This window comes from Arachis ipaensis, chromosome B05 (assembly GCF_000816755.2).
Source record: "Arachis ipaensis cultivar K30076 chromosome B05, Araip1.1, whole genome shotgun sequence".
Taxonomy (NCBI): domain Eukaryota; kingdom Viridiplantae; phylum Streptophyta; class Magnoliopsida; order Fabales; family Fabaceae; genus Arachis; species Arachis ipaensis.
In genome coordinates, this window is record NC_029789.2 from 24,015,237 (window position 1) to 24,024,681 (window position 9,445).

General features: G+C 34.5%; 2 protein-coding genes across 4 annotated transcripts; one reads left to right on the forward strand and one right to left on the reverse strand.

Annotated features, from left to right (window-relative positions):
- LOC107643350 (probable BOI-related E3 ubiquitin-protein ligase 3) lies at positions 1–4,050 on the forward strand. Of its 3 annotated transcripts, XM_016346964.2 has the most exons (5): positions 1–226; positions 340–386; positions 1,487–1,663; positions 2,575–2,936; positions 3,243–4,050. In XM_016346964.2, the coding sequence occupies exons 3-5, from the start codon at positions 1,561–1,563 to the stop codon at positions 3,792–3,794; spliced, it is 1,017 nt and encodes a 338-aa protein (XP_016202450.1). In that variant the 5' UTR covers positions 1–226; positions 340–386; positions 1,487–1,560; the 3' UTR covers positions 3,795–4,050. The 3 variants fall into 3 exon arrangements, with proteins under 3 accessions (XP_016202450.1, XP_016202451.1, XP_020979055.1); XM_016346965.2 differs by lacking the exons at positions 1–226; positions 340–386 and adding an exon at positions 1,870–1,971 and having other exon boundaries at positions 1,524–1,663; XM_021123396.1 differs by lacking the exons at positions 1–226; positions 340–386 and having other exon boundaries at positions 1,528–1,663; positions 2,528–2,936.
- On the reverse strand, positions 5,108–9,285 carry LOC107640387 (DNA (cytosine-5)-methyltransferase DRM2-like). Its single transcript, XM_021123397.1, has 9 exons — positions 8,846–9,285; positions 8,649–8,750; positions 8,368–8,473; positions 8,218–8,267; positions 7,644–7,766; positions 6,948–7,044; positions 6,682–6,809; positions 5,873–6,580; positions 5,108–5,702 (listed from the first exon to the last, which is right to left on the reverse strand). The coding sequence occupies exons 1-9, from the start codon at positions 8,846–8,848 to the stop codon at positions 5,277–5,279; spliced, it is 1,743 nt and encodes a 580-aa protein (XP_020979056.1). The 5' UTR covers positions 8,849–9,285; the 3' UTR covers positions 5,108–5,276.

Here is a 9,445-nt window from a genome sequence, read left to right on the forward strand (position 1 = left end):
TTTCTGCAACATCCACTACTCTCTATTCTATTTCTTCTATCCATCAATCATCACACATCCACTCTCTTAAACCTTCTTTTCCAGATCTCTCTCTCTTCTTCTTTTCCGTGATCCTTTTGGTCCATCGTTCTCTCTCGATGTCTATCAACTTGATCCTTTTCTCTTTCTAGAGGAATTTCCTTTTCTTCTTTCTTTCGGCCCTATTTCAAAGCATTTCATTCTCCAGGTATTAATCGCTTGCTATTTGTGCTGTTAATTCGTATTTTCTTGTTATAAAGTTTTGTTCTTTTCGGGTTGTGGTGTCTGATTTTGAGTATTTTACAATTGATTGCATTGCAGATTTTGTTTTTCCACCCAGGAGCTCAACAAAGTTCGTGAAACTCGAGGTAAACATGAATTTCATACTTAGTTCTTTGTCCAACCATTAAGTTTGATTTTTCATGGAAATTTTTATTTTTATTTTTTTTTTTGTTTTTTAATCTGCGTTGATTGTGATTGTGTTTTTATATTTAGGAACAAGATATGATTTTGTTATTGTTATTCATTCATCTTATGTTTCCCATCCTATGTTGTCTAATTAACATCATGCGTTGGCAATTCCTCAGAGAGCTTCTTGTGCTCAGATTTTAATGTATATCTGGTTTATCTGGAAGTCTAGAGTTTCCATTTCCAATTCTTCACCTGACTTTATGATTAAAAAAAAATGAGAAGCATTGAGGGGTGTTTCAATTTCTAATTTTCTGTGTGTAACCTTTATCATGTTCTCTTAGCATATTGAATGGGGTTTAGCTGAGTTTCAATCCATTTTAGTTTCTGGGTACTCAACATGCTATTGTACTACTTTTATGCTTTTAAATTTTCCCTTGATTGGAATTTGGCATATCTAATTAGTGCACATTTGTATCAGAAAACCTGCTAAATATTGTTTCTGCATAAAAATAAATAAATAAATAAATTTCCTTGCTTCTTATTATGATTCTTTAAAGGGAATGTTAGGCCCTTCTTTCTTGGATTTCGTTTTTGGTTGGACCTTGGAGGAACCCTAAGGGTTAGCTGCTTTGCGCTTTGTAGTTGTTAATATCTGGTGTTTTACTCTTAAACTTGTAGCTGCGAGAATGTCAGCATTTATCTGAGAATCTGTATGATAAATTATATGAAAGTGAAGATATATATGGCCAGCATTTGATATTCATATTGCTTCTGAAGAATTGCATCTTATTATTTTTGCAACCAACCAAACTTTTTTTTGTTTATTGAACTTCAAGTAACTGCTTTGAAACTCCTATTTATCAATTTTTAGAAGCTAGTGTATCGCTTTGTGAGCTGAAGCTTCATTGGAACATCAACTACCCCACACTTCTCAAGATATATAATTTAAATTGTTGTGGTGATATCATTGTTTTGGTGGTTCTTGGATATTTGTTGTTTACTTTTTCTTATCCTTTCAATTTGATGTTGTGTTTGACATTTTTTCTTGTTCGAGTAGGTATTTTTTGGTAGCTTCAACAAAGAAACCTAAAGCTACATAAGTTGAGTTAGGAAAGGGAAGTTTCTGGTATAATGTTGGGGGGCAACAATGGTAACCCGCTTCCTGTTTTCCTGGACGAGACTCAATTTCGATATCAAACAAATCCAGCAAATCAATTGCAGTTGTTTGGAAACTGTGAGTTCTCTTCTCCTTTTGGTTTTGTAGTGATATGATTGCTAGTTAGACGTTATACATTGCGTCTATTCTTTGTTTTGTTCAACTTATTTGTCCGGTTAACTAATTTTGAAGTTACATAACATCACTTTATTTTCCTGGATTTTTAGTCAAGAGCTACTTTACATATTTTTATTTTGAACTTTCTATGGTTCTGTCCCTTTCAGTCTTATCTGCCCCAAGTATGGTAACATTACCATTTTTTGTTGAATGTGGATGGACCGATGGAGGAGTGCAATGTTATGGCTTTTGAACTTGTCCTGTTTAGTGTATGTATGCATATTTTTCTTCTTGCATTGCAAGTATGCATTCCCGATGCTGTAGAACGTGATCAAGATTGTTTCTTGTACTTATCCTGGTCTCCTTTCTTATATATTTTGATGTTTAAATATTAGAATATAGATTGCTTTTATAACAGGTGATTGTCTTTGCTGCTGTTATTGTGATATTCTTATTTTATGTTGCTGAAATTAGGAACTATTTCTTCTTCCTTTTTTTTTCTTTCGAAATTTTGATAGTTGTCCAGTTCCTTGAGTTTTTGATTTTGAAATTATATATAAAATAACATTATTAGTACGGAGAGGATAAGAATGCAAAAAACATGGATAAGAGATTGTACAAAAGCCAAAAATGAGAAATCCCTCAAAAAAAGATCATGTGCTTTGCACCAAATGAAAGCTAAGCACCTACTCTTTTCAACAAGACTTGTCCTAAAAATTTGTCATTGAAGGTGTGAGAATTATGATTTAATCTAAGGTAGCAAACAAAGTATTCCAAATAGCTGCTTAATTAATTATACTTCCTTTAATAATTCTTGTATTCTAGAGTTCTACCTTGTCAGACTAGTGATGAAAGTGCAAACTCTGTTGCAGTACAAGCTGGATGCAGTGTTGATCCAGTTAATTACTTTGGAAATGAGCATATCAGTCCCATGATTCAGCCAAACAAAAGAAGCAGGGAAATGGAAGATATCTCGAAGCAGAAAAGGCTTCAGATTTCCTTAAATTACAATGTCTGCCAAGATGATGCTGATCGATCGGCAAGCATTCCGAATCCTAATCCTGTGTCAACAGGATTAAGGCTTTCATATGATGACGACGAGCGCAACTCATCTGTCACTTCCGCAAGTGGAAGCATGAATGCTGCACCCTCTATCTTGCTGTCACTCGGTGATAATATCAGAAGCGAGCTTGATAGGCAGCAAGAAGAGTTAGACCAATATATTAAACTTCAGGTAATATATCTTCGCAGGATTTTGTTTCCCCTAGATAATGTTGGTTGTTAATGTCATTAGGGTTATTGTGATCCATGTTTATGATATTTGTATCCTTCAGGAAGTTATGGATGATTATCCTACTCTACATCAAAAGGGAGAAATACACACATTATTCACTTTCATCTTTGATGCTTTCGTGCTTTTCTTATGAAATTGCCACTAGTATCATGTTTTTTAATATATCATTGTGCTATTATTTGGGCTGAATTTTCTCCTTTTGGTTATTTTGTGCTGTTCTGAGTTTTCATATTCCTCTCTGGACAGAAGGAACAATTGTCAAAAGGAGTGAGGGACATGAAGCAAAAACACATGGCTTCTCTCCTTACTTCGATTGAAAAAGGCGTTACTAAGAAGCTAAAGGAGAAAGATATAGAGATTGATAACATGAACAGAAAAAATAGGGAGCTAGCAGATAGAATAAAACAGGTGGCTATGGAAGCGCAAAACTGGCACTACAGAGCCAAGTACAACGAGTCAATTGTCAATGTGTTAAAAAACAATCTCCAGCAGGCAATATCTCAAGGAGTTGAACAAGGAAAGGAAGGATTCGGAGACAGCGAAATTGACGACACTGCTTCCTACATAGATCCTAATAACCTCTTCAGCGTTGCAGGCGCGCAGCATATGAAATCCACTTACAAGAATTACCAAGGCATGGAGAACCTGAGTTGCCGAGCGTGCAAGGCGAAGGAGGTTTGCATGTTGTTGATGCCTTGTAGGCACCTGTGCTTGTGTAAGGACTGTGATGGATTTATCAATGTTTGTCCTGTTTGCCAATTGATTAAGACTGGAAGTGTGGAGGTATATCTCTCATAAGTCATAACTCGCAAAATGGAAGTACTTAAAAAGAAAAAAAGAATCACTGTTCTCTCTGTGTGAAAAAGTTCATCATAATGTTCAAGTTAAAAAGTACTTGTCACCTAAAAAAAAATGAACTACTTCAAGGGATAGTTCTATACACTTGTGTTAATAACACTACTACATATGCTCCTTGTACCAAAAGCCTATTTCTATGTAGACTTTTTTTCACCATGGAGCTTCACCTAATTGCTGATGAGCTGCATCAATTGTTACAATGATTATGAACAGTGAAATAGGGGAAAGGTAAATGAGTCCTGAGGCTGACATTACTTGTTGAATAATTAAAATAAAAAAGGAAGTAATATTTGTAAGTCTTTCTTAACAAAGAAAATTACAGTTTTTTTTTTTTTTGAAAAAATAGAATTAGCTTTGTTTTTTTAAAGGATTAGCTATTTCCAACCAATACTTTGATTAGTATTTTCTAACTGTCAACCGAATTCGTAATGTTGTATGTTACCTAATAATAACCTATCCCGCTTTTAAATTTAATAAATGGTGGTCACCAACTACACAATTAAAAAGAAACTGAACTACATATTGTTGGTAAAATCTTGTGGAAGTCTTTGCAATTTGCGTAGGCTAGGATTGCTGAGCTGATGCATCTGTGTCAAAATCACAAGTCTGACTCTAACAACTCAAGCATTATCTTCAAGGCAAGCCAGGATATGTGATGAACTCACTTGAACTGTTATATTTGTCTATATGTGTGATGTAAATTCGTCCTTAGTTTGTTTTATACTATTTAGAATTGTGTAGAGCTTTTTGACAAAGTCTTAGACTTGGATGTTCATTACTGTTATGCCATGTCAAATTATAAATTACTCATTGTAAGGAGGCTTAGCTTTGATTTTCAATCAATGAAATTGGCTGCTGTTGACTAACAAATAAAATAATAAAAATAATTTAGTTAAAGAGCGCCTTAAAAATATTGGTTAAAGAGTGAAAGAGAAAAGTTTTTATTTTCTCAATGTAAGCAATGTATTAAAAAAAAATTTGAAAAAATAACATGAATTTAATTTTTGATGTACTGTCAATAAAATCAGTTTTATACGTGCATCTAGTTATATAATGCCACTTCAGCAAAAATAATTATTTTTTACAATAATCGTGTAAATAGTCATAAAAAACGGATATTATTGAACAATTGTATACAATATTTTATATTATCAGTGCATCAAAATTAAAACTCAAATAATATTTAATTTATATTTGCTATCAACATTTTTCGCCCATAATATCCTAAACAAGACCTAAGAAAAGGGTGAAGAAGAAATTGTATGTTAGAACAAAGATCTAATAAAATATGCGTAGCCATAGTGCTGAAAGAATCATGTCCCATATAAAACTGAAATGTAATAGTAGTCTTAATATTCAAGTAACTTTCACCCTCCTTTAAGTGGGAATCCCCTCTTTTTCCACTATCAAAAGCACAACACATTATCGTTGTGCTTGCATTACTTCATTAACAATCCTATAATATTCATAAAAGAGTGAGGAATGCTCCCCATCCAAGCCATCTCTACTGACTCTGTTACTACCAGAAAGGTTGTTACATGGGCTCCCACCAATGACAAGGTCAAACCCACCAAAACGGTTTATCCAATGGCTTATATGCTCTGAAGTCACCCTTTGTACATCTTCAACCTCAAATAGGTTACCCCTTTGTTCTGTCTGTTCCCACCAACAGCGAAGGATGTTTCTGTTGACTTCAGATATTTCCGCGGACACTACATTCTTGAGCTTTATTCCTAATCTATGAAGAGCAACTTCAGCACCTCCAATGCCAGAGAAGAGGGACAGAACATTAACGCCATTTGGATATTGATCCTTCAATACTGAAAGATGATAGGCAACTGTGTCAACCTGAAAACCAATTCCATTTGTTTCCACTGAATTAGTTAGTCATAAAACACCAACCTCTCCTAGATAAAAGACAAAGGTTTAGGGGAAAACATTTTTAGTTATTATAATGGCAAAACATTTTTTATGACAAGCTAAAGTTAAGTGCGTGAGAGGGTATAACACGAAGAAACCTGAAAGGCATTCCCAAGTGCTTTGTATCTATCTGTTCTGCTGATTCCTCCACCTCTAGTGTGATCCTTTGGGAATCCCAGCAGCATCTCATATTCATCAGGTTCAAGGGTTGCCACCTTGTTTTTCCCAACCCAAACCAAGTTCCACTTTTTACACAGTTTAAGCACAGTGTCTTGGACATTTGGAGGAGGAGTTTCAGCACCACACTCTTCAAGGTCTCTTCTTATTTTCTCTGTCACTGTGGCAGCTCCAATGCTTGTTAGAAGGCAATTGAGCTGTGTTCTTCGATCCCATTTAGGCCACCACTTTCTGGTGGTAGGCAAAGCCTCTTGGACAGTGAGGGGTTGGATAGGAAGCAATGGGAAACGGTTTTCAGTGGGGAGATTATGGATATACCCTCTTTTTCTTGTTGAAGCACAAAATAATTTTGAATCAACAAACTCTGGCTGAATCCCATATAGAAAATTTGAGATTTTATTCCAAACTCCTACAGGAGCAATAGCGACGTTTTCATAATAAAAGTATGGTGGACCTGCTAGTTTATCTGGGATCTTTCTTACAACCCTGGGATAGAGTCCTTTTGCTATGCTAAATCCATTTGTTGGGATAGATAGTTCTATCTCCTCCATGTCAATTTCTAAAGGCTTCTTTTGGCTTGTCCTGCACATTCTGCTTTTCTTTTTCCCATTATAGTAGTGATCTCTTGACTGGCATAGAAGAAGGCATAGACCTCATGTCAGAAAACTGCATGCATTACTTACAAGTAGAAACATCAATGATTAATTTGATAAGTTTATAAGCCTCAAACCCTTTTATGCACATGAAGAGAGGTATCATGTATCCTGTTAGGTCGATCTTGAAGATGAGACTCAATTTCCTTTTCTAATTGAGCAGCACAAATGAAATCTGCAAGGTCACTGAGATCTGCTCCAGGACCTGGCAGTGCCAAATGTTACAATAACAATTCAAGAATCAATATTAAACAAATATTGTGAAGAATGGCCAAGCTATTGAAAAAATAAACAAAACTCAAACATGCTAATTACTCATACAAAGATAGCAGAGTACATGTACCGCATTTGTCTATAGCTATCAAAGCTTCCTTGAAAGGGTATCCCATATTCACAAGTATTGACAAGGTCTCATCCTTCTCTGATGTAAAGGCATCTTCCTGCATAAGCATAACCAAGATTTATATATCTAGTGACTGCAAACTTTTTTATCTTAATTAGCAAATGGATTATGTATCTATGTTGCGAAGTTGATTGAGTTTGAAAAGATGTAATCTTTGCCGACTCACACTTAGATGTGTCAAAATTAATTTATCAAGATTATGACAGAAAATCAAAGGTCACACTCAATTAATGAAAGACTTCATTTTTTAACTCGCTGATTCTAGTGGCAATCCAATGACATGACTAGGCTTGCTATGTATTTCGTATATCACAACTTCACGAGTGTTGACTAATTATGATCCGAGTTTTTTCATCTATTATTGTCATTTCATGTTCTATTTGAGTTACAATAAGGATATCAAGCTCAGAACCCCGAAATACTCCTAATCTGAAAGAACCCCAAGGTCTAGCTAACCTACAGAATGCACAAAAATGCATAATATCACCCCTGTTGAGTTTAATGTATAATTGAAATTGAGGTTTAAACAGAGTAAATCCAAATGAGAATACTATTTTACAAGGGATAGGCTATTGCAATTACAAGGATGGAATGAAAGTTATGTGTATCAAAGAAAATTATAGAAAAGAAATCCACCTCAATTTCAGAATCACTAATATCATAATCATCATTATCATCAGATATGTCAATTGTTGTAACACTTTTCTTAGCAAAATCACATGGTTCTCTGAAAGCTTCTCGCATAGGATCGTCGATGGTCTGCAAGCTCGAGGATTCCATTAAAAAAATTAAAATCATTGCAACCCCTGCTGCTAAAGACAATGAAATCACTTGCTGCTAAACACATATTTTTGTACTTCTACTTGACATGAGTCACGAGATAAAATAGATGATAATATCAACAAGATTATCTTCACTTCTACATACTTAACTACTTCAAAGGATCGACAAATATAAATTCACTGAATCATATATGTGAAAATTAATAAGTAGCAGTTAATGATATTTAAAACTCTGCCTATGTTTATTGCAAAGCTTTCATAGCCAGTTCCAAGTCTGGATAAAAAGAAGTTTGTGATAGGTTATCGACAGCCAATGGAAAAACTTTGTCAAACTTTATTAATTAAATAAAACGAAGTGGTTGACTTCAATAGTAAATGGATAAGATGGTGAAATAGTAGGCAATTGACAGAAAGTAGTGTTTTCTCACAGCTGCAAGTGTTAGTAGAGTCTCCAGAATGTTTTCCTCATTGTCTTCTCCTACAACAGTTCGAAACAAAAATAAAGTTGATACCATTCAGATGCAAGGCGGAGTAAGAGTAATGCTTTCCAAATATGTGAAATGAGAATGCACAACAACCATCTTCCTCAATAGCTTTGATCACTTCCTCTACGGAAAACCCCATTCCCAAAAAGTGATGAATCAGCTTGCTGTTCTTGGCACTTGAACAAGTTGAACCACTCTCCTAAACAGAACATTGAATACATCCACCACATTATAGCAACAAGACTGAGAAATATGAAATACGAAACATGAAATTTGAAATTAATATTATGACATGTGGATTAATATTAAACAAGACTTTATACTTGTGTGATCTTAGCAAGTCTATTTGTAACACATTTGGACGCAGGATTTACCTCCACACTGTGTACATTGCTCTCTTGAGGCATGCCAAATACCTCAAGGTCGTCATCACTGTCCCAATCATATTGATTCCTTGAGCTTGAACCTTGTGAATGCTACAAAAATAAATAAATAAATTCAATAGCACAAATAAACACAACTGAAACTCTAAATTGGTAAGCGTAGATTTAGAAAGGGAACATGAACATACCATGAGTTTGAAGCTAAGAAGAAGAAGAAGAAGACGAAGAGTCAACCAATTTTGCAGAACTAGTTTCAAAATCCAAACACTACAGCTGTCACATTAAGGCTATGTTTGGTTGAGGAAGAAAATTTTCCGTGAAAATAATAAAAATTTTCAGTCCAACCAGACATACCCTAAAATGTATCAGAAAACACAATCGTTACTTTTTCTTGAAGCAGTTGAATGAAAATAGCGCAATGTAACAGTAAAACAATGGAAGATTAAACAAGCAAAAAATGATTGAAAAGGTAGGAACAATAGATGGAGAAAAAGCGGAGATAGAGAATGAGAGAGTAGAAAAGGTTACTACGCTAACACGGCGGTGGAATCAGGATTCAGAAGGAATGTGGTGTGTGTATTACCGTACTGTGTACGTGAGTTTTCTTGAAGCAGAAGAAAAGAGAGAAAAAAAAAAATGCGTCGTTCAGTAATGAAAGTTTAGTTCATTTCAAAACATCCATAATAATTTATGGATATTAATCCCATACTTATACAAAAATGAGAGGATAAATTAATCCTTCTTTTATGTATTATTATAAAATAAATTTAATTATATAAATGTTTAAC

Coding starts and splice junctions, on each gene's coding strand:
- LOC107643350 (XM_016346964.2), top strand. CDS start 1,561: ATGTTGGGGGGCAACAATGGTAACCCGCTTCCTGTTTTCCTGGACGAG. Junction 1,664..2,574: donor ATTGCAGTTGTTTGGAAACT/GTGAGTTCTCTT, acceptor ACTCTGTTGCAG/TACAAGCTGGATGCAGTGTT. Junction 2,937..3,242: donor ACCAATATATTAAACTTCAG/GTAATATATCTT, acceptor CTCTCTGGACAG/AAGGAACAATTGTCAAAAGG.
- LOC107640387 (XM_021123397.1), bottom strand. Junction 8,474..8,648: donor GCAATGTACACAGTGTGGAG/GTAAATCCTGCG, acceptor TGTTCTGTTTAG/GAGAGTGGTTCAACTTGTTC. Junction 7,045..7,643: donor TTAGTGATTCTGAAATTGAG/GTGGATTTCTTT, acceptor ATGCTTATGCAG/GAAGATGCCTTTACATCAGA.